Below are 24,109 nucleotides of genomic sequence, written 5' to 3'. Positions count from 1 at the left end.
GAAGCTTCCAGACAGTTTGCAGAGGCAAAGCAGCACATAAAAGGATCGCTTGGAGAAGGTAAAAAGTGTTACTTTTCCAGTGAAATCCTCCCCTTCAAGATTCCTTTCGGACATGTTTTTTATCAGATTGTTGAATTATTGAGGCTTTTTTTGTTATTAACGAACAGATTTTCCTGTTCTTTGTCTCTCTTATCCGAACAGAGCGTTGCCCCTTCGGCCGTGTCCTTGCCCCCGATGAGTTCGTCACGCGCGTGGGAGAAGGAGGCAGTGGGAGCTCTGCGCTGGGGGTCCCGGAGCGCGGCCGGACCCCCGAAACGGGACCTTCGCCTTGGGCCGGACCCAGCGGGAAGCGGAAGAGCCAGACGCCGGCAGGCACGAGCGCCCCGGGCACATCAGCCGCTTCACGCTGGAGGGCAGTGCGCGACTGTCGCGGCGGTGCCGCTGCCACCGGCGAAACATCCCTCTCGCCCAGAGCGCGCTCCGATTCCCACGCCTGAGCTGATGCGAAAGGGGGAAAAGTCGGGACGGAGCTCGGGAGGTGATGCCATGCTAAGGTGGAAGAGCGGCAGTCAGCCCGAAATGAAGCGTCCTGATGCGCCGGGGTCAGACCTCCCCTTAGCTTTTGGTCATATAAAAAAAATATACAAAGTTCAGAGATTTTGGCTTATCCCAATTCAGACTGAACTGTTGGAAAATTTGTTTCTTTTCTCTGTTTTTTTTTTGTTTTTTTTATCTGGTAATTTTCCTCGCCTGCTTGGGGCGTTGTTGGTTTCAAACTTGCAAAGAGTGATAACAGCAGCTGGCTAGCTAATACCCCTTTAGGGCCAGGAAAATCTGTGTTTATCCTGAATGATGTACAGTTAACACAGGAGAACCTGCTGCCAGCATCCAGCTCTTATTCCCTTGCTTTATTAACATACATGTGCTCCATTCTGACATCCTATTTCCAATGCTTTTAATATGCAGGCTGCGAAATGCAGAGCCGTAACGGGGAGGTTATAGGAACCGGGATTTTCTCGATGCAGTGGAGCCCCGGAGGCTGGCTCCATCGTGCCGCTCCTGACCGGCGTGCCGCTCTGTGCGGCGCTCACGGATACGTGGCTCACTCCGCCGGGGAATCCCGAGCGCGGGGGCTTGCTTTCCTTGCAGATAACAATGGGATTGAACCCTGAGTCACTAATATCCTTGCTAGTACCATAAACAGCCCGACACAATTTTCTAATTAAATCCTTTCCTTGTTATCCTTCCTCTGGCAGGCATCTCGTATCCAAATGTTTATTCTCTCAGTATTGAATAACGGCAAGTTTACCAGAAACACGTTCCACCCGGTGGGTTGGGTGTCCTTCCTTGGGGGCTTCTCCCCCCTCCCCTGCGCATAGGGATGCTCGGTGCCCAGCCCAGCCCTGCAGCCTTCAGCTTACTTCTGTGCCGGAGAAAACTTCCTACCGCCTCCCAGAATCACAGAATCACAGAATGGTTGAGGCTGGCAGGGACCTCTGGAGATCATCTAGTCCAACCCCCCTGCTCAGGCAGGGTCACCTAGAGCACGTTGCACAGGATCGTGTCCAGGCGGGTTTTGAATATCTCCAGAGAAGGAGACTCCACCACCTCTCTGGGCAACCTGTTCCAGTGCTCTGTCACCCTCACAGGGAAGAAGTCTTTCCTCATGTTCAGGTGGAACTTCCTGTGTTTTGGTTTGTGCCTGTTGCCAGGCTAAACAGGCCCAGCTCTCGCAGCCTTTCCTCGTAGGAGAGGTGCTCCAGTCCCCTAATCATCTTTGTAGCCCTTCGCTGGACTCTCTCCAGTAGTGCCACATCCCTCTTGTCCTGGGGAGCCCAGAACTGGACGCAGTACTCCAGATGTGGCCTCACCAGGGCTGAGTAGAGGGGGAGAATCACCTCCCTCGACCTGCTGGCAACACTCTTTCTGATGCAGCCCAGGATACCATTGGCCTTCTTGGCCACAAGGACACATTGCTGCCTCATGCTTAACTTGGTGTCCACCAGCACTCCCAGGTCCTTCTCCGCAGAGCTGCTTTCCAGCAGGTCAACCCCCAACCTGTACTGGTGCATGGGGTTATTCCTCCCCAGGTGCAGGACCCTGCACTTGCCTCTGTTGAACTTCTTGAGGTTCCTCTCTGCCCTCCTCTCCAGCCTGTCCAGGTCTCTCTGAAGGGCAGCACAGCCATTGGGGTATCAGCCACTCCTCCCAGTTTGGTATCGCCAGCAAAAACCTGCATCGCCCCTTCCCGCGGAGGAGCGCCTTTCCTGAGATTCCCCAAGTGCTTTAGCCCCGTCCCGCAGCCCAACTCCAGCTTAGGCGAGCGTCAAGAAACCCGGCATGACTTCCAGGAGGAGGTGGAAACGTTTTTCTGCTAAAAGCGCTGTGCTTGTGAAGGTTTATTCGCGAACGGCGAAGGCCGTGAGTTCAGCTGTGGGTGTGAAGAGATGTCTGTGCGCGCGCTTTAAAGGTAGACGTGTGGGTAACGCCACCGGTCGCTCTCTTCCTCTGCCCGGCCGCCGCCGCACGGAGCAGCTCTCGCAGCTGGATTGCGAGACCGGGTTCTTTCCCCTTTTCCCCTAGTTTTTAAAAAAGAGGCAGAGAGACCAGTGAGCTTTCCTATGGCCAACACCTTTGGTCTCCACGGCCCATCGTCATACGCCCCGCAGATCGCTAGCGCGGCCTCCCGAACGGCTCTGCTAAAGTAAAGCCGAGGCGCTGGCTGAGCTCCATCGCTCAAAACAACCCTCGCGACGCATCAGCTCGCGCCGCTCAAGGACCTAATGCTGCCGGCGAGCAGAGGTCCGGCAGCGGCTAGATTTGCACAAGTAGGGGAATAGCTCGGAGGAGATTTGTGGAGAACGGACAAAGATGCACATTTATTCACCGTATTAAAAGCAGTAAAAATACAGAATAAATATTTTCTCTGAAATACATATATCTGTAAAAGCAATATAATTTAACTGACAACATAAAAATAAATTCAGATTGATCTCAACACTCCTCTCATCACCATTATTTTTTAGAAAAGAATATTAATTCTCTAAGTGGTGCACGCCCACATCCTTACAGCTAGTAGTCACCAAATGCACACTGCTCCTAATAAAGCTGTAGGTAGAGGAAGGTCTCAGGATGTGTTTCTCAGGGCTTGTGAAAAATTTTGGGCTGAGTGCTAAGCAACTAAATCAAGGCAATCCTGCAGGCATGAGTGCAGTATCGTACTCTTTGCTGTTAAGCGATAGGTAAGTAGCTAAGCTTATGCAAAACATAAAAGGTGAAATATTATGTGAATATAACTTTGCTGGTCACCCTGGTTTCAAAGTAATGGCAAAGCCAGCTCTGTGCTAGAAAAATTTTGCCAATAGAATTATACTGATTAATCCTCTCCAGTGTCGATGGATGTTATAATGGTGAGATTTTGCCAGCGTAGCCAGTACCAGTTCCCTGAGCAAAATTAACTATTGCAGCAACACCAGTTGTGTACTGGTTTCCTGGTGTGTACAGGGATCCTTGCTCTTCTAAGCATGTTGTTGAGAGTAATACCCATTTGCGGGCCCCATTCCACTGAGACCGCGCAGCATCAGCGGGAGTTTCTGACAGCGATTTGACCTTAAACCTGAAAGGTGAGAGATTCCCAGCGCCTATTGCTAGAAAGCATGCTGTCCCTTCGTGAAACCGATCCTCCTCGATAACCAGTCTTAAAAAAGCAGCAAAGGAAATATAGTCATCTCGCAGCTCCATATATCACGCACGGTCTGTGCCATACGCTGGCTGAGATAAGGAAGGCAGCGTGCAGCAGAGCTTTTGCATTCGTATTCATTCTCGCTGTGACTGTGCTGCAATTAACTGTAGCAAATCTAAACTTGACCTTTCCACGTGAAACGAAAAAGTTTTCTGAGTAGTCAGGTACTTGCATAATACTCTGAATTTTTTGCTTTATCAAGCATTTAAATTTTCGTCTGAAAATACGAGTGACATTTTCCCATTGATAATTTCAGAGATTACGTTCCCAACATGACCAAACACAGAACCGCTGGAACTGGAGATGTGTCCTTCTCGATGTTAGCACAAAGAGTACTTCTAAAACAAATATACATTTTACTGCTAGTTTAAATTTACAGCAATCCTAGAAACTAATAACTTTGTGCTCTTGGGTTTTTTGATGATTTTCGGATGAACGTTGTCAGTTTTTCTATGAATTTTTGGGGGGGTTTTCTTTCTGTATCACATTCCTCCTGCAAAATTAATCAAGAAAATGAAATTGTTAAATATTTAACAATTATGTAGAGTTTTTTTTAATCTTGAAATCATCTTATAAATTTTCCTTTAACCATAAATAGGCCAATCACATATATGAATCCTTGTTTTAGAGATGGGTCAAACTGAAGACTAGAATAAGGAAAAGGTAGAAATGCGAAATAATACTAGGATTTCTTCTTGCATATACTAAACAAAACTGATTCCCTTTTGTGTAGCGATAAGGGTTCAGCTGGGAGTTGTGGACCACGTTTTAATAGATTGCCCTGCTGCGTGATCTCTGATAAAAGACACACTAGAAATAAATTCCTACCTCTTTTCCCAGGCGTGGTGTGAGTGATTGCTTCAGTCTTTCAAATTTTTGGAAAAAAGCACCAAATTTTTTCATATCCAGATTATTTTTCAACAGTTCCGTTCCTTCAAAGATTTTGTTCACACAACTTGCATTCTAAGATGGAAGAAATAACAAAACTGAAATGCACAAAGTCGTAACTACGAGCTACAATTAGTTCATTAAAAAATTGTCTTGATTTATATTCAACGAGCTGGGTGACCAGTTGAGTTACTGACTTGGTGGACTCATTTGCAAATGATTTAGGCAGATGTGCTTAATTTATGGGCACGCTTGCTCGCTCTGCAGACAGAGGCCTGGCAGATGCTGGTTTTGTTAGCACATGTTCTGTAATGCCCAGGTGAGCCTTATAATTATCTACAAATTTAGTCCTAGCTCCTCTACGGCCATTTGAAGGCCAGTCTGATTTATTTGCTTGCATTGGCAGATAACGATGGTGCGTGGCTTCAGCGTGCAGGCAGGAGGCTGCCCGCGGTGGAAGCTGGCATCGCTGGAACTGGCTGGTTGCAGAGCAGCAGCGTAGCTGGGATTTGTCCCCGAGACCTCGCAGGTCCCGGCAAGGCTGGTTAAAAGGGATACAAGCCGGAGGCAGGGCAGAGCGGGAATGGTTGCACTTGCCAGCGCGGGACTTCTAAAAGAGATCAGCTGAGCGCAGGAGGATGAGGAAACTACCATCAGAGGCAAGAAGAGATTGGAGAGAATTGCAATGGGAGAAGAAGATGAGGAAAACAAAGCAAAAACCTAATCAGCGAAGGGACTGCAGGCAGCTGCTGCAGGCCAGCATCATGCCTGTGATGTTCTTGTCCGGCGTGTGGCCGGCTGCTCGGTGGGACAACGTGCCGAGAAGGATCAGTTCTCCCAAGACCTTACTTGGGAAGCTGGTGCTTCTGCGAATGACGAACCAGAAACGACAAATGCAGAATGCAAATGCTCCGCGCAGCAAAGCAGAGAGCAGTGACGAAGCCGAGGGCTTTATATCTAGTTTACAAGAAGCGGGCTGGGTTTGCCCTCAGCAGCGACCCTACCTAGCTTAGGTAGGAAATGCGGATTATTCTGCTCCGGCAGAATGTGGGGCAATGACTCGGGCTGCACCTCGCGAGCACGCCCCGGCCAGCACGCAGCCCGAGAGCGCTGGCCCGGGAGGCGTTCTCATGTTAAATCCAGATTCCCAGGTAATGCACAGCGGAATAAAATCCTACCAGCAGAGTCCACGCCAAGAGAAAGAGGTTATGAAGAAAGCCAACTTGCAGATAAAATAGCCTTTTCACAGAGCGTTAATACAGACCTTTCGAACTACCAGCGAACACGAGAAATTTATTGGAGATGCAGAAGAGGACGGCAAACGAAGAAAGAGGAATTCAAGCTTTCCTTTAGGACAGATGTCATTCCCAGATATGCAGTAGTTATCATTCAGACAAAATGTGGTAATGCAGCTATTTAATCCTGTTACTAATGCTAACGATATAAAAACCCATTTCTAAAAGTAGACTAAACATTCTGGTAGGAGAAGAAGTTTTTGTGTAAGCAGGGTGCAGATGGGCAAGCAAAAAAACGTCAATGAGTTTCTTCTTTCCTTTTTAACTGCCTTTCATTAAAAAGGTTGATTCACAAAATCACTAGTAGGTGTGGGTGTGCTAGTTTGTAGAAGGTTTATAAAAACATAAACCAAGATTAATCACTGCCCTTGGCTACTTCTATGTCACACCATATCTTTAACTCACATTTGAATGTTTTTAATAACATTGTAATTATCTTATTATATCTTCCTTTAAAAGGTAATTATTTGTATAAAAATTACATTGAAATTGCAAAACTTTTATCTTAAATACAAATTGAGTACTTTGGGGAAATAACAATTTTAAGACTATCTCTTAGTTTCAGATGACTAAATTTACGAGAAAGTTTATTTTAAAAAAGTTTTACTTACATCTGTATGAAGTGGAGTTTCAATCCTCAAATTCTGAAAAATAATACATTAATTAAGACTTTCAAATATCACCTTCATTGACTGTAATAGGAATATGATGTCACATTAATAGACTGTTCAACTCCTAATGAAAGCTAAATATTCAGAAAACAAGATGATTAAAAAAATATATCAGGTTTTAAATTAGAAAAGTGTAATTTGAACTTACCTGAGTGTCCTCTGTCACTGAGTTATAGATTTGTTCTAGTAATGTCAGTAGTTCAGCTATGTTGCTCATGTGGGGAGCAGCAGAGACGCTCGCAGCCAGCAGGATAAAGCACAGATGTGTCTTCATGGTCCTGACGTCTCAGAGGCTCTGCAAGTGCTTCGGGACCAATCCCCGACCATTTTATCATCTCTCTAGAAGGAAATGATCAGTTTAGGGTGATTTTTGAAACTGATAAACAAAAATGCCATTTGGTGAGACTTTCTGGAAGAGGAAGCTTCCAGTAAATTTAGTGTTTAATCTGGGGGCATTTCTGCAGAAGTAGGTAGCAAAGATGCGAGGATGTGCCCTTTTAATTTTAAAATCACTATAGTGACGCGAGCTGTGCCAGCGACCCCGCTGCACTTCTCCAGAACTCCAAGGCTGCTTCCCTGATAACAGCATCCGGCCCCCTGACATGCAATGAGAAAAGAGACTCGGGAGAAAGGGGGGAAGAGAAGGAAAAAAAAAATAAAAAATCCTACGGACAAAAATGTGGACTATTGCCTAGAAAGACAGGCAGCAGCGTTTGTGCAATAGCCTGGCCCATCTCTAGCAAGACTCGGACACTTTTGTTCGCTCTGCAAGGTTGTTCACCGAGCTCGGCGGCGACGTCGCTCCGGAGAGCAGGACTTGGCAGGAACGCGGCCGTGGCGGGAGGGCATCGCCGCCGCCCTGGGGCTGAGCTCGTAAATCAGGTAAACGAGAACATTTAACCGCACTTTTGGCTTGCAGGGCTTTCTGGCAGCAGCAGGAAGCGTTTTGTAGGCCACCAGAAGCTGGTGCTCCTTCCTGGGCAAAGCCTCCTTCCGCCTTGGGCTGGCAGCGGGCTGCGCCTGCCGGCCGCGCTCGGTCCGGAGCCCTTCCTCGGCGGACAACCCACCCCGCGCCGTGGGGCCCGGGGCCACCAGCCCGCGCCGCTCGTCCTCCCGCCTCTCGCGCTGTCGCTAACAGATCTTCTGCCTCTTTTTCTGTTTTTTCCCGCATGCGTCTGAGATTTCGATCGCTTCTACAGCGTCGTAAGCACTGTCCTAGGTCGTTATAAGAACTGGGGGCTTTTTTCTTTTCTTTTTTGTTTTTCTGGCTTGGCAAATTTTGCTATTTAATCAGGAATTCCCAAGAACTCCTCGCTTCGCAGTTCCCAAGAAGTGTAGATAAGCATTTTTGTTGCGAATGCCAAGCATAAGTTGGTCTTTCATCAGGAATCTGGCTAGCTCCCAAAAAACCAAGATTTATTCTTCACCTTTGCACAGTCATTGAGTCTTTTTGTTAATTACTCCGAAATGGTAAGTTTTGGCAATGCAAATTCTTTTTTTTGCCTCTTTTGCTTGAGATAGCTTAAAACTGTTCAAGTGTTGCTTTTTTATCTTTAAGCTAGCTCAATGTGCCTGCACGATTTATAATCACGTCTTCCAGCTTCAGATTCCTTACTGGTCTGATAGGTTTTTTTAACAGATGAATGCACGGTGAGGAAGGTGAAGGGCAATGTAAGAACAAAATAGGACAGAGTAAGCAAGCAGAGGTCCTTACCCTAGAGATGCTATGAACTCCATTCATCTCTGTAGCTCTACAATTAGTCTGATTTGTGAGTATGGAGAGCATGAAGGCACTGCGAGCACTAGTAGTAGTAGTAGTGATGATAATAATAATAATAAAAAGCAAAGAAAATATTTCCGAAGAAACTTTGGAGGCTGCAGAACAACACAGGTGGATGCTCTGTGAATAACTCCTAAGAACTGAGCAAGTTGATCAGTTAAAGTCTGCCGCTGCTTTGTATTCACAAAGTCCTTGCGCGTCCCAGGACGCTCGGACTCACGTGTGTGACCACGCTGGTAGGGGAGGCAAAGCCGCCTGGGTTAGCAGAGGCCGGATCAGCCCCGCAGCGCTGTCCCTGTCCCTGACCCGCAGGAACAGGCACCGTTCAGGTGTGGTTACTCTGCCTTGCAAGAGGTTGACGGGCTAGACCAATTCTGAGATGGCTCGAGCACTTTCATGTCTTTTTGAACCTCATGGTGGCTCAGCTGCATGTTCTTGTGCAGGTCCCGCTGCCGGCACGTGGCAGCGCCTGGGTTGCGGTGGGAGCTGCTCAGCCCTTGTTGCTTGGCACCAAATACAGGAGCGAGCTGCCAGACTAGCAGTGCCACGAAGCTTCTGCAGCTAACGCTGCAGCTATCAGCCCTGCAGTCCCCAGGGGAGGTGGGCCTAAAACGATCTGCAGGAACTAACGAGCCGTTGTATGTCGCTGTCACCTTAGTGCCTTTTTGCTGGCATCATTAGCTTGAAGCTGCAGCTGTTTGCAGTAGCTGGTTTTGCTCATTCATCTAGATAAGCGTGAAGCTGATGCTCAGATAAGGCTTATTTACTGGTGCACTACATTGGTGCAGTATGGAGACCATGCAGTAATTTGTGCCTTTCTAGCTTGCCAGACGCAAGAAAATGGAAACTTCTGAAAATCAGGAAACAGACTTCAATGACTTTCCTAGAAGAACTTTCCCCCTGAAGACGGCAACGTCTGCTTGAAACCGCCGGCGTTCCTCCGCACGGGTGCAGGTCGCAGCGAAAGTGGAGGAATTAGCTGGAGAAGTTTTGCAGAGTTGAGGTAAAGCTCCGGGCTGCTTTGGGGTGAGGAGGCCTCTGCGCGTCCTCCTCCTCCTCCTCTCCCCTTCCGTGTCCGAGGTGAAAAGAAGGGGAAAAGGGGCCTGGCAGAGCAGCCCGTCTCCGAACTGCACCTTGTGCAGCAGCCGCGTTGGCCAGGGTCGGCACGCTCCGGGGATGCCGGGAGAGGGATGCTGCCTGAAGCGATGCGTGGGTGTTTCGGTGGTAAAGGAACGTGTGGTGGCAAATGGTGTCCTAGAATAGAGTGACGTTTGTGACAGACTTTGTGTCCTTTTCCCCTCTTCTCTGCAGGGCAAGGGCAGGGCAGGGCAAGGGCAGGCTAGAGGTACGAGTGGATCAGAGGGCTTTGGAACTTATCTTCGTTTCTTAAGTCCTCCATAAATGGGCAACTTTGGACTAATGTAATCTTGCACATGGAAATTACATTTCATCAGTTAACGTCAAGAGTAAATATTAAATCATTTGCCAAAGATAAGTGTTTCTTAGGAATTTCTTAAGCTGTTGCAATGTCTCGCTTGAGCTGCCGTTCTGGCAGATGCCATGTGGTCCCATAGGGATTTCGGCGGCAGCTGGTGCCACGTATTTGGTCACACAAAAAGTTGCAACCTCGGCTTGTGGGGGAAAAAACCCTCCTGCCTGGTTATTGTCCTCCCGGGGCGGAAATGCCGTTCAGGACCAGAGACGGCGTCTCTTCCTGCCTTGAGAGCCAGCTTAACCCTCACAGAAGGGGAAGTGTCTCGGTGGGGCCAAGAAGATTCCCAGAAATTGTTTATAGTTTCTATTACGCTATAAATATGCCATTAGTGAATTGTAGAAGCGATCTGAAATGCTCTCTGCAATTGGCTATGTTTAAACATTTTGTGTTGGGGGCCTAGTTTAAAGCGATCCAGCCGAAACCGAGTTCTCTCTTATCCCGGCAAGTTCTATGGCCCCAAGCTGGTCGTCTCCTGTGGCTGCAGTGACTGCTTTACCTTTAGTTATATTCTCACCTCTTCCAGAGGGCAGTAAGGAAAAGCGAGGTAAACACAAAAAGCAGGGAACCTGGAGTCCCTGCTTGGAAGATGATGGAACCTGGAAGTCCCTTCCCTTAGAAGATAACGGATGAAATGCTGGAAAAGCATCCCGAAGTCACGCTTCCCCCAGAGCAGCAGTGCCCTGGAGCACCGCAAACTGCATGGCTGCTTTTTCGAAAGTCACTTCTAAGCCAGGAAAAATTGAGAAATTTTGAAAAGACCGGTCTGACCCAAGTAATGTGAAGCAAAGTGCTCTCTTAAGAAGAGGCCGTTAGGAGGAATGTTGTTTACACTTCGGTAATGTTCTGCGGGAGTGACCGTTTTCTGGAAACAACATGTGCAACATCTGACTAGCTTTTCAGGGGAGAGTGGGTTTAACTCCCACCGGGAGATCGGAGCTGCCGGGACAGAGGTGTCTGGGCAGTTCGGAGTAGCTCCTCAGGGTGCATTGGGAACGATACACTGGTTTTTATAAGGGTTATTTTAAACTCAGTACTTAAGCCTTTCACCAAATACACTGCAAAAGAGTAAAGCACATAAGATGCAAGGATTAACTGAGGTTTTCACTTCCACAGATACTCCCTTTCCCGTTATCTGCACAGAGTGAGCCACAGCCAGAAACACCTGCTTTTGCCGGTGTTAAAACACGGGTGATTGTGTCTGCCGAAAGAGAAGAGCGAACGCTGGCCAGGTGGCCCGGCCGGGTTTGGCTGCAGCCCCTTCTTGCTTCTTCTTTAAGACCCCCCGAGGCAGAGGACACGCAGGTGAGAGAGGAGAACAGCGAGGAGAAGAGCACGGTTTCTGTCCCGGGCCGGATAACACCATTTTGGGGACTGCTGTTAGAGGCCGCTCTCATCCCGGCTTCCCGGCGCTGGTGCTCGGGGTGAGACACTTGCTATAGGGAGGACAAAAGCAATAAGGTAAGAGGAAAAATACGGGAAAGGACGATGACAGGTAGAGGAGCCGGCTGTTCCCCAGGACTTGGCTAAGCTAAGGAAACGCTGATGCCTTTTGCTGCTCTCTCTGCGCCCCAGCCTATAGCAAAGGCATTAGCAGCGTCAGGCCCAGTCTGTACCAGAAACGTTATCGGTGTCATGGGAAATGCGAGCGGGAATGGTAGCCAGAACAGTTAAAAAAGGGCTCCACCCTTGTCCAAGGACCCCTCTTACGCGCCTCCCTGGAGGAGCAGTGTTTAGGAGGTTGTCATGCTCGGTTCTTTGGATTTTAACGCTTTCTCTTGCAACTTCAAGATTTCTTCTTGTTTCTAAAATCCTTTAGCTTGTCCTGCCCAAAAGTGAACTTGGCAGGAGCCTGAAAACCTGTGACTATAGTTCTTTCAGCTCAGACAGTTCAGCATATTTGTCTCTAGTTTTTTGTTTGTTTTTTTGACTTCTATCCTGGAAGCGCCAGGCTGAGTTTGAGCTCCCACACCGTAAGTCTCGCTCTGAAGCAGGAGCGCTGGTTTGGTGCGCAGTGTCCTCCTCGTGCAGTGCGGGACTTGCTGAGACCAGGCTCTGGGACACTCTGAGTTTTTGCCTGTACATGTTGAAAATTAAAGCCTTGAGGCTTTCCTTAATCAAGTTTCTTTTCTGAATACACAAGCTTTTCCTATTCATTCCCAGGAGTGTACAGGGAACGTTGAATGTAAACTTTAAAACTTGCACAAACTAGCTTCGTTAAATTTTCTACAGCTTTTTACTCCCAGGGCTCCTAAAAAATCTCCTTCATGTATCTGGTTTGAAATAGCACCTTTACTTTTTGTTCTAAAACAATTTTTCTGCAGGATGGCCAGATTGAAAACAGTTAATACCCGGTGCTGGCAATAGAGTCCCTCTTGACACTGAAATCCCATTTTTCCCACTCAACCAGGCAGGATATTGCAAAATGTTCCAAAGGACCATAAATTGTCGTCTTATCCTGGCAGCAATAATTTCCGAAGAGCAGATAGCATAGAATGAGAATTATAAGTGCTCCAAACACTGTTAGCTGCAGTCTAGGCTTGCGCTAACGTGGACAGGAAAATGTTTCTCGAAGAGCAAAATGAAAAGAAATCAGACTTCCCCGTTGCTTGTCAAGGCACGTCACAGCTTTCTCCGCCGGCGAGAAGAGAAAAAACCGAAGCACAAGCAGACTTGGCATATCGCGGGGCTATAGCCAGAAATCTGGGAAGGGAAGGCCGGTTTCCTCGGGCTCCTCCAAAATGGATTTGCAGAGAGACTCCAGCTTGCCGGCACCCTTTCGTGCAGGGCACCGCGCTCGCGCACTGTCGTCTTGCGCTGCTCCTCTTCCAGCGAGAGTCGTCGTGCAAGCGCGGTTCTGCTGCACAAAAATATCTGGATACTCTCGCGGGTAGGAGCTGAGTAGATGCAGGGCTGCACGAGAAGAAGCTGCATCAGGGCGCTCTTCGGCTGTAAAGCTGCCGTAAGCAGCTAGCCGCAGCGCGGGCTCGCGAGCGGTCAGCAGCATCTGCCCGCGCTCGCCTCCCGCCTTCCAGCCCGGCGCTGGCGAGCAGTCGCGGCCCCGCTCGCAGCTATGTACTGCACGGCGGCTTACGCTTTTAAAATGTTCTAACGTGCTTTGGGAAGAAAGGTGAGTTTTTAGCATGACCTATGATAATGGTTACAGTCACGCAACAATGTTTGGTTGAAAGATTTGGGGTTTTTTTGTTTGTTTGTTTTGTTTTTTTTACAGGATTATATGGTCTTTGCAAACATTATTTTCTGTGGTAAAATGCTGGTTTTGATATTTTTTCATTTTTGTGCAGAAAACTGAAATGAAGCATAAAATGGAAGAAAAAAATGGAAGAAAGCTCTCCAGTGTTAGATGATTTATAGCTGCTACATGTGGAAGCTGTTATTCAAGTACCTATCGCCCTTCCTCTGCTACGGGTCAGGTTTCCTGGCTTATTAATCTCCGAGGATGCACTTGCATCTCCACAGTAGCTGAGTTAAAGGTCCTGGGATGAGTCACGGGAGCACTGTTTAGAGAGACACCTTTAAATGTTAAGCCATTTCAAAACTAAATGTTTCAATATTTCCCATGGTTGCTAAATCCCTTGCAGTGACTAATGGTATAGACACCGAGCTGTGTGACTGGCTTTTTATTCTTGCATTTCCTCTTTGCTTCTGTATTTATTCCTTTCAGCTAAGGTTTATAATTTCACAGTCTAATGGATTAAGCACTGTTGCACCACTAATAACAACATCTGGTTTCATCTTAACTTTTCTCAGCACCAAGGCAGGAACCACTCTGCTAAGCCATCAGGACTTCGGAAGTCATCCTCCGCTCTCGGCCACCCTTTTGTTTCGCTGCTTCTCGTATTTTGGGTAGCCGTTACAACCTTCCGAATGTACCTGCCTGCTACATTCAGTTCCTTGAACATAGTTTTGCTAAATTACTTAGTGTTTTACTTCATAGGTGAGTTTCTACAACTTCCCTAAAATACGTTGATGGCAGCTACGTTTGACTTAAAACTTGCATAGTGCCCAGATCAGGCAGTTCCTCAAACTGCTTCATGCCTCAAAAGCTAGAGATGAATTCACACCCACGCAGAAACCCTTTGCATTTGATTTTGAAAACATCATACGCTTCTGTTCATTAGCAGAAGTATCATTTTCCTCTCACGCTTCAGACTCCAGAAGAATGAATTATCTTTATTTAGAAAAAATAAATCACAACCACATTTTTCACTTTATAAAAAAAATTACTTAATACTGGAAAAAAACAAACAAATCCAGCCTAAATTAGGCATCCTTTACTACTGTTTTTGTTTATATAGTTACAATTATCATTAGTATATTTATACTGTAATAACCCCTGAAAGACCTGCACAGGGTCTCATATTCTCCTGGCACTGTGCCAACAAACACACACTTTCCCCATTCTTTGCTCCAGAGTTTGAAAATAGCTTGGGTTGAAAATAAATTTCAAGGTGGAATAATATTAAAATAAGTATGTTCTGTTTTCACAATAAATATATTAAATAAATAATGTTTATAATACTGGTACACTGCACTGCAGTTATGTTATAGAATTTCATTGATTTCAAACTGAACAAAACACATATTTAAAAGTAAGCTTTTTCTCTCTTTTTTTTTTTTCTCTGACTTCAGAAAATAAAGATTCTGCCAATTTTGTAAACATTTGCGGTAGAACACATTTATGGATCTGTCTTCTAATCTATATATTTTTAATTTCACTCACACAGTTTTATTCAGCCCTTAACGTATATACTAAATATTATATCACACAAAAATACAGCAGAATTAATAATTTTAAATACTTCTTTCATTCACTATCACTTTGAACATTACAACTCCATAAAATATAAAAGCTCTCTATAAATTAAATAAATACATAAATACCCGTAGTAAGAAACAAAGCTATAAATATCTGATAATATATATGAGACATCCATGCTAAGGTTGCGCTGTCTTTGCAGAGCTGTCCGGGAGCTTTGCATTATGCTCTCTAGTGTTGTATAAGCCACGTGTCCAGCCAGAGGTGTTGCTAGTGTCCATCCACGGCTTTTCAAGCGCAGAGGTTCTTTTCGTTCAGCTTTTGAAAGAATGTTTCATAGCGCCTCATGGCATCCCGAAGTGGCATTTCTTTCGTTTGACAGGAACTCTCTTCCTTAGGTTCCTATAATAATAACAATAGATAATGGTAATAATAAGGAAAAAAATAAGAAGAATAAGAAGAGTGAATTGTTGCAGAGTATTGGTTGTTGTTCAGTGCGATATTTTAATAAGAAAGAAAGATAAATCTTCATGAATGAACTGAGAGAAGAAGACTTTTGAAGATCAGGAATATTTCTTCATGACTTATTTTATAAGTTTCCTTAATAAGATATGCTTAAGGCCATTTCTTATTTATCTTTTGGCTAATGACAAATCCATGATTCGTTAAGGGTGATACATCTTTTAGAAAACTGTGACTCCCATCCATACTCCATGAACTTCAGGTAAGGATTTTCTATAAAAGCACTGCTTAATGGCAGCCACAATGCTCAACACCACAAAATTAAGTGTGTACAAAGAGAGTATCAAAATTTTGTCATTGACTTTAGTGGACCAGGATGCTCGGAGCTGTTTGATTTCATACGTTTTGAAAACATATGAGCCAGACTGGTCACAGTAATTTCAACTTTTTACCTGTTTAATCACTATCAATAATGCATGAAAAACTTACTGTATATATTTTGTTTAAATTTCTTATTATGTGGGCCATGTTTTTCTCCATCAGAGAAATGTGTTTTGCCATTTCGTCATTCTTAAAGTCTTTTGTGGATTTCAGCTCTTCCATGGTATTCTTAAGGTGATAATGAACACAGTGGCACTAAAAAAAAATCAAACAGCAAAATTATATTCTGTCAAATGAGGTAAATTTTATCTCCCATTAAATTCAATATCTAACTGTAGGCGTAGCAAAACCAGAAATGATCTATTGTCTACTGTATTTATTTGTACACGATTAGGGAAAGGGGTACTTTCTATTTTTTCTGGGTTTTTTTGGTTAAAAATCTACAGGACGAGAGAAATGAACATGTAAAATTAAAACAAGTCATTAAAAAGGACATACAAATCAACAATGGAACAAGAGTTGTAAAGAGGAATCGAATCTGTTGGTGTTGCAGTTTCATAAATCGTAATGAGTAGCCCAGGAAGATTAGATCTGCTAATTACCTTTCATGATGTTGACTTCTAATTTTATTAACTTAGCTAACATCTTTGTGCGGAAGGGCAGAAGCACCACACTCTTCTGTCTATAAAGTGCTGCTTTTCAACCTCTTTAAAATTGCAAACTCTTAACAATTTTCCTCTGCAGATAAGGTCTCCTGACAATAGGCTGCCTTTTCTTAGTTATTTTTCATGAGCCTCTTACTCGTAGTTCGCAGAGCCTGAGGAATCTGCAGACCACAGGCTGAAAACCACCGATCTACAAGGCTGTGTGTGACAATTTCTCATGCCTGCACTCTGTTTCCTTCGGTGGCAAGCTCAATTATGTTTTACAGTTCAGCAGAAAGTCAACAGAGCATACCATCTGTAGATGCAACCTTAACTGTATTCATCTGTTTACTGAGAGATAAGAACATTTCAGCATTGCCAGTATTGGCTGTACTCACTGCCTTCTGCTCTGAATGAAAACAGGTCACATTTAGGGAGCTATATAGTAGTCGTACAAGTAAGGATGCAAACAGTCTCAGCACTAAGCGCTCTATAAAAACTTAAGAGATTGACTTCCATAGGAATAAAACTAAGTCTCAAAGGCCCTGATCTCAAAATTTGTTATTTGTTTTCATAACTTTATGCATACAAGGAATTTCACTGAATTTAATAGAACTGCCCATGCACATAGAGTTAAGCATGCACATTCAATTTTTGTGAGATTCAGTCTTATTTAATAATCTAACTCTCTGTTTCTCTCATGATCTGTTACAGCATCATTTTCCAAATGATTAACAATAAATCATTAACAATAGCAGTAGTAAACAACCTTTAAAAATCTTACCTTAAATCTGCCTCCTGGCACTGGAAGAAAGATCTAAAATTTAAAAAACAAGGTAGTGTTAGAAGACACTTCTAAGTGACTGCCACATTGTTAAGCATCTCTAACTACATATCGTCTGCATCAGGTTTTCTATTTCTGAACTTCCTTTGGGCAAACAATTGCAGCGCCAGCTTCAGCAGAGAGGTTATCACACAGTGCCTTCAACATCTCAAATTTAACCAACAGAAAACAGGAGACATAAACTAGAGCTGAAACTAGCCCATACTCAATCTTATTCCTCCATCAAAAGAACTGTAGAAAAATGAGGGGAAAAGATAATGACCCACCTCATCGTTTGTTGGATTCACTAAAGCCTTGAAGTTCTCTTTAAATTCTTCTATTGCACTGCCCATGGAGACCGATAGACAGCAACTCAACAAGAAGAAATAGAGTAACAGCATTTTCACTTCCAGGAAACCTACGTTTGATTTATGCCTTTTTAACACCAATGCTGCCTATATATATACTCATGTACACCTTGAATATTAAATTGAAGGGAAAATTTTCTCATATAGGAAAAGGCACAAGAGCACAGTACTAATTATTATAGGCATTGTGGGATGTCTCAATGGGGACAGGTTGGGGGTTTCCTTCCCTCTGACATCAAATAAGGGGAAAATACCTTTGTAGATAAGGGGTGTAACTTTCTTGCACGATATCAAAAACTCTTCACAGGAAATGGGAGTATTCCTTGTATAAAAAATATACTTATGTGGTACTATTCTTATTTGTGCATCATGTAAACAGACAGATGGAGATCTGGAAACCTAAGTAGCTCTTAAATTACATTCAATTAATATAACATCCTTTATTCAACAGGATTTTCTAAGATAAACTGCAATTACAGTTATGGTAAGGAGGCATCCTCCTTCAAAAAAATAAAAGCAAATTTTTAAACATACACGGACCTTAACACCACCTTACAAATGTGACTTCTTTAGCCTTCCTCCTCTCCTCTCCTTGTTCCGTGAAATTCAACATATAATACATAGCTAGGAAAAACACAGGTATAGCTAGCAACAGCCAAATAGTAAAACCTCAGTAGATATAAGGGTAGAAATTACCAGTCCTGGCATCAAGTAAAAATATTACTGGAAAGATTGTATGTACTGAAAAATACTGAAGTGCGTAAAAAAGACTTAAAACACTTTCAAAGGCCTATCAAGTTCTTGTCAGAGGGTAAGAATCACTCATGAAAAGGTTACAACTTTCCAGAAAAATGAAACAAATCACTGAACAATATGAGAAGAGTCATCTGGTTTTCCATAGTATAGAAGCAACCTGCTTGAAGTCACAGAGACAAAGGAGGTGGGCATGTCACAGTACTCTTTTCTTGATACCTAAATTTATGAACAGATCTGCTTCAGTCTTTTTGAAAACATTCTTACAATATTTTAAACTTTATAAATAATTTTTGATACCCAAATACCTATTCTTGACCTAAAGTTCAGCAAGAGAAGTGGAACTAGAAGTTAAAAAAATATCTTGAAAGAATCTTTTGATACTAACTGAAAGGCTCTTGAAGAAGCCTTCAATACTAGGCTCATAGAATGTCCTAGTTTCAGAGCACATCGAAAGAAACACCAGAGGCCTCTCGGCTGAAAATGTTTAGATGCTGGAAGAGCATGAGGGGAGTGATACAACATACGCTTACACTCTTCTCTAGAAGTCAGCATTTGACCACTATTAGAGACAGGATGCTGGACTACTATGGCCATAGAGGGAGAGGAACAAGAAGCACCTATGACAAACTAGGCAGAAGAAAAACTGCGATCTTATGAAAAGTTTCCCTTACCCACAGTGTGGAAATAACGCACGCATTTTGTTATATTATTTCACAAATAGTCATAGTTTTATTAAAAGTAATTAACATGGGAATTGGCATGTTTATCATATCATATGCTAACAGAATATTTATTTTCTTATATTTAACAAAAATTAAAGGAGTAAATATTTATTCTTCCTATATAGGCGAATAATTTTTATTGACTATCAATCACTGGCATCTGAGTTATAGTATCACAAGAATGTCCTAGCTGGTTTTTAAACACTGAAAAAGTTTGCCCCAGACTGATCACGTTCCAAGATGACATACCACCTATGTATGGTTTGGGAGAGGGTCAAAATGCACAGTGTTTTTAACAAAGCTAAAACAGATTTCTGTCCATCATCCATGGATAGAACCATGGCAGTTCTTTGTATCATGGTATCAATGAGTCTTGTGGAAGAATTTGAATAAAGAATGAGTTGTGACATTAGGGGAGGTACGTGGGAGTAGAGTGGAAAAAATGTATGAAGGCAACTATGGAATAAGAGTCTCCCAGTAAAATGCCATTCACCCAACTGCAGCAGAAAAATGAGATCAATGTATAAGGTTCCATTGTCCAGATTACTTAGTGCAAATATGTTGCATGTCAGACTTTGGGTCCGTACTTATTATCTACCAGTGATGTGGTAGACTGCAAAGAGATGAGAAGGAAGACAAAACGATCTGGTTGGGTCAGCAGGTCTTTGGGAAGAATGAGTCCTGCTGGGGTAGAGTTAGGCATCTGTTGCATTCCTGCAGGCCTGACTTGGATCTGAACTGAATTTTCAAATCAGGAGGACAATAAAAATCTACATCCTGCAATTCCCTATGAGGTGATGCATTAAATTATGCATAAAAAGCAACTCGGACTAGTGAAAGCTGGCTCTTCTTTTATGTTGGTCTTTAGAACAAGTTTGGAAGGAGAGCTGTGTTAAAGACATAGAAATATATAGTAGGGTAAGATAAAATGTAATATAGGTTGCCATAGATTGATAATGCCAGGCTGACTGGATATCCTCGATAAGACAGTTGATCCTCCAAGCATAACATGTGGTATATTCTAGATATCTGTGTTTTAGTAAAATAGTGTATCAAATGCTAAATTATTCACTAAACTGGAGATCTGAAACTCTTAAGGTAGGTGAGTAGTTTCCTGGAACATGGCAAGATTAGTGTTGAAAAGGAAAGTTATCAGGCTGGAATAGGTAACTGATGAATGTTCTCAAGATTTATTCTCTCTGTATTATTGTCATTAATAATGTTGTTGATCAGGTGAACAGGGAACTCACATAAGAGGAAACTGGAGGAGCTTGGCTTGATTATCTGGGAAAATGAAGGCTGAGAATATGCGCAGTCTATAAACAGATGGGGAGAAAAAGCAGGAAGAAGAGGATCTAAGATATAGGACAAAGTTAACATAGTAAAGTTATAAAAGTAAATTTAAATTTTTTTAAATGTATAAATATATACAAAAATTAATTTTATAAGCAAAAAATATAGATTCAAATGGGGAACAATCCAGCCATGAGAAGTTCAGGCTGGAAATTAAAAGAAAGTTTGTAATCACTACTTGGTCTTCTACCTAATGTTCCAATTAGTTTTAAAAGAGAGCTTGACAGATTTCTGAAGGGGATGACATGATAATATGCATTGCAGGGACTGGAAACAGTGAATCAGGTGTTCCCTTCTGCTCCTCAGCCTTTCACTTTCATCCTTTTACATTTATAGATTTATATATTCTGAAAGGCTGGTAACTATGCTAAGTGTCCATCAAAGGAAATACATCACAGATAAGGAAATCATTCCCACAAAACAATCCCACAGTAGCTCAAAAACTGATATAGCAGTTTCTTACTGATTTTGATGGGAAAATACTGTATGTGAAACAGAAAACTCTTGTGAGAAGTGACACTAACAACTAAGTCTGCTAATGAACAAATTTTGGAGAATATTCCAGAGACTGGTCTATGGTTCCAGAGTCTGGATATGGTTTGAGTATCATCCAAAAGCAAGGCAGAAGAGTGTGGCCATGGAGGAAGCAGCAAAAACAGAGACCGATGGTGTCGTACTACTGAACAGCTGAATCATGAGACAGTTACACAGACAACACAAAAATGGAATATAATCTATCTAGAGAAGTTGCATCTGCTTCTGAAAGATGGGTATGACTTTATCTTTGACTTCGTCAGCATTCATAGAGCCTGTCTTGCCAGTAAGTCCCAATGAAGTGAGTACTAACCTCTTCTTATCTCAAGATTTGTAATGGCTGTAGTTGGTGTTTTGCTAGCCACTTTCATAATCAAAAAAATTAGGATTATCACCAAACTACAATCATAGACAAAGTCTGAATTGTTCACCACAAAACCACCTGCTGGCTGCCAGTCCATGATAAGGTCTAGGCTAACTTCATCTGTCATTTATGTTAGTCATTTTAACTGTAGATAATGGTGAGACTGAGTATGAAGAGCTTTTCTCCAAAGCTTGTCTCTGTCATCTAACCATGAACCTGACCTGATACAAGACTTGCCACTTTGTTCCCCTTCATACAGGAAGCACAGCAAGCACTAAAATAAGCTGGTAAACTATTAATCAAATTCAGAGTTGACCGAAAGCCTAGGCAAATGAGACCTCTGGGACTGGCAGCTTGCCTGGTTTACCTGTTGGTGAGACGGAGACAGCCTGGGGCTGCAAGGAAGAGGTTCATGTGTTGCAGAGCGTGCAGTGGCTGCAGCTGCAGGCACAGCCCATCCCTGCGTAAGGACTACCCCGTCCTCAGCAGTAGGATAAGAAAGCCCTTGAGGAAGAAGAAAGTGGCCATCCTCTCGCTTTTTGTCTTGGTTGGACCTTTCTCTCACTGAAAGACGAATAGAGGTTATTGAGAGACAAGGAACAGTTGCTTCTTGCAGTGGACGTGGGAGAAGGTTGATACAAGGGGTTAGAGGAAGCCTGTGGGGCCTAGGAAGCAACGAGCTCGAGCAGTAAAAGAGAGACCCTTTTTCCTACCTTGAAACTTCCTCTAGCCCCTCCAGATTCCCCCAAAATTTCCCAGATCTCCCTCAAAACTCCAGTACTCCTTTCCCACCCCTTTGTGTCTGAGAAGGCTCGCATCACCTCTGATTGAATAGTGCTCGATGGCACTAACTGTGCAATAGCCAGAGTCTAGGTGCTCTAGATCTGATGATACAGCTCTGGACCCATTGTATTATCCATACGATGCTCTGTTAGGTGTTTTCTTTATGCACTTTGTACTTGTGATCATTATTACCATTATTTGGTGATATAAAATTGCAAGAGATTCACTTTCTCATAGAAATAATGACCATAGTAAAAATTCAGATTCGACTTACAATCTCAGACTTTCTAAAGTTCAGGGGTTTTGCTCAAATTCTTTTCCAGGACAGACTGGTATGTTGAATGTATATAACAAACTGTGCCAAGATCACAAATGTCAGAAAATCAACAAGATTAAGAATTCATGTTTTCACAGGTATCCAGGAAAGTATAGTAATGGTTGAGAACCTAACCAGCAGTGGTCAAAAGTTTTCTGTATTGTAGGGGAAGTGGTTATCTCCTCTTCCCCCATTACTTCAGAGTAAGAAATAAACATTTTTAAGTGATTTGAACTTCTACATCCTCATCCTGGTGAACCCTGATAGTAACAGCAGCTCTGCCTCTGCAGTTTCTGCCATTATATCCAATAATGGATATACATATGATCCATTTGTTTCCTGTTTAACTGTTTCAGTTGTACTATTTGTTTTGCTGTTGAGAACAGGACCTCTACTATACAGGTACTAACTGCTACAAAACATGCGCCCTTGCTGAAGACAATGGTTCTGTTTTCATTTTTTTCTTTGGTTTCCTCTCGTTTTTCTAAGAAACACAATTCAGGCTGTTACCACTGTGATTAGGAAAACATATAAAACAGGTAGATTTAGTGGCAAAAGACTGCATGGAACCTTGACTACATTATTTAGCAATCTCCCCTCAGATACATAGAGAAGGAATTCCTGAGTACTTTCTAATTGTGTTATAATTTAGTTGGGGAAAGAAGTTTTTCTTTGGGTTTCGTTCTAGATTATATAAATTGCTAAAATCACTCACATAAAAACATGAAGCTGCTTTTGCTCAGCTGTTGTTGAGCTATTTGTTGACCAATGGGAATCTTCTTTCTTTTACTGTAAAAAGTTGTTGCAATAGATTTTCACATTTTGATAACCCACTTTTGCACAAAACAAACGTCAATCCATGAGAAAGATTTTCAGACATTAGCAGATAAGAAGTGGGATGGCTAATGGAGGTAATATTGTTTCTTTACAAATGGCTTATATTCCATTTCCAACAACGGTCAGGATCGAATTTTTATAGGCAGGTGTAAAATGTGAAAAAGAATACTATGTTCCTGTGCGTACAACGTTTTTACTTCATGAAAGGCCATCTGTTCGGGCTTCACACTGCATGCATTACGATGGCATTCGAATGATTACAGGTATCTGATTAAATATCGAAAACAGAAAGCTGAACTAGGAGGTTTAGTGGCTCGCAATTGTTTATCTTAAGGGATTGTTACTGCGGATGGAAGGTTTGTAAATGTTTTGTCTACTCTAACGGCACTTGTCTAAATGTCCGATGCTTTTTTGGATCCTGTTAAGATTTTAGCTGTGAAAGCATCTGACGCCACTGAGTGTGATCATTCTTTCCCTAGCTATTTTCCACGCAGATCTGAAGGAAAGTCCACTCCCCCGCATTAAGCACCGACGGAGCAATCCTGCGATTGCGGTCACACCTCGCCCAAGCAGAGCGCCCTGGAGGTGGAAGCCTGGCCGCTGGCACCCTAGATTTCTAGATTTTCTAGATTTCCTGCGCGCTCTCCAGGCCACGTAATGCCCCAGGCCTGCAAACCATTTCCTGGCTCTCGCAGGTCACTGCGAGAGAGGGGCCAACCGCTGCTCGCCCACAGCCCCGAAAACTCCCCGCTGGGAATGCGCCAAGAGTGTGACCAGCATGAACCACCGCCGCAGCGGCGAGTGCGGCCCGGAGAGGCCGGCGAGGCCTCGCGCCACCTCCTCGTGCGCCCACGGGGAGGGTGAGCAGGTGCCGCCGGGGCCTGCGCCCCGTTTCCTCGGCCCCGGCGCCGCAGGGGGGAAGGATGGTGGCTCGGCCTTCCCTCGCCCTGCCTTCCCTGAGCGGAGCGGCTTGGCGAAGCGCCGTCCCCTCACGCCCAAGCGGCCCTGCGGCGGGACGAGGCTGGTGGCACCTTGGTGACGGTGCGCTGAGGGGTGGCAGAAAGGCGCTAATACGAAAGGGAAAACAACCACCTTGGATTTTTATTCAAAAATACGTT

At 43.8% G+C, this 24,109-nt stretch overlaps 1 protein-coding gene across 1 annotated transcript; it reads right to left on the bottom strand.

Moving 5' to 3' along the window:
- Positions 1-4,133: 4,133 nt before the first annotated feature.
- On the bottom strand, positions 4,134-6,870 carry LOC106487168 (interleukin-5-like). Its single transcript, XM_013945868.2, has 4 exons — positions 6,745-6,870; positions 6,537-6,569; positions 4,571-4,705; positions 4,134-4,235 (listed from the first exon to the last, which is right to left on the bottom strand). Exons 1-4 carry the CDS (start codon positions 6,868-6,870, stop codon positions 4,134-4,136), a joined length of 396 nt encoding a protein of 131 aa, XP_013801322.1.
- Positions 6,871-24,109: the final 17,239 nt, after the last annotated feature.

The sequence above is a fragment of the Apteryx mantelli genome, chromosome 14, assembly GCF_036417845.1.
Source record: "Apteryx mantelli isolate bAptMan1 chromosome 14, bAptMan1.hap1, whole genome shotgun sequence".
Taxonomy (NCBI): domain Eukaryota; kingdom Metazoa; phylum Chordata; class Aves; order Apterygiformes; family Apterygidae; genus Apteryx; species Apteryx mantelli.
Note: the sequence above shows the minus strand (reverse complement) of the source record. Positions and strands in the feature narration are given on the sequence as shown.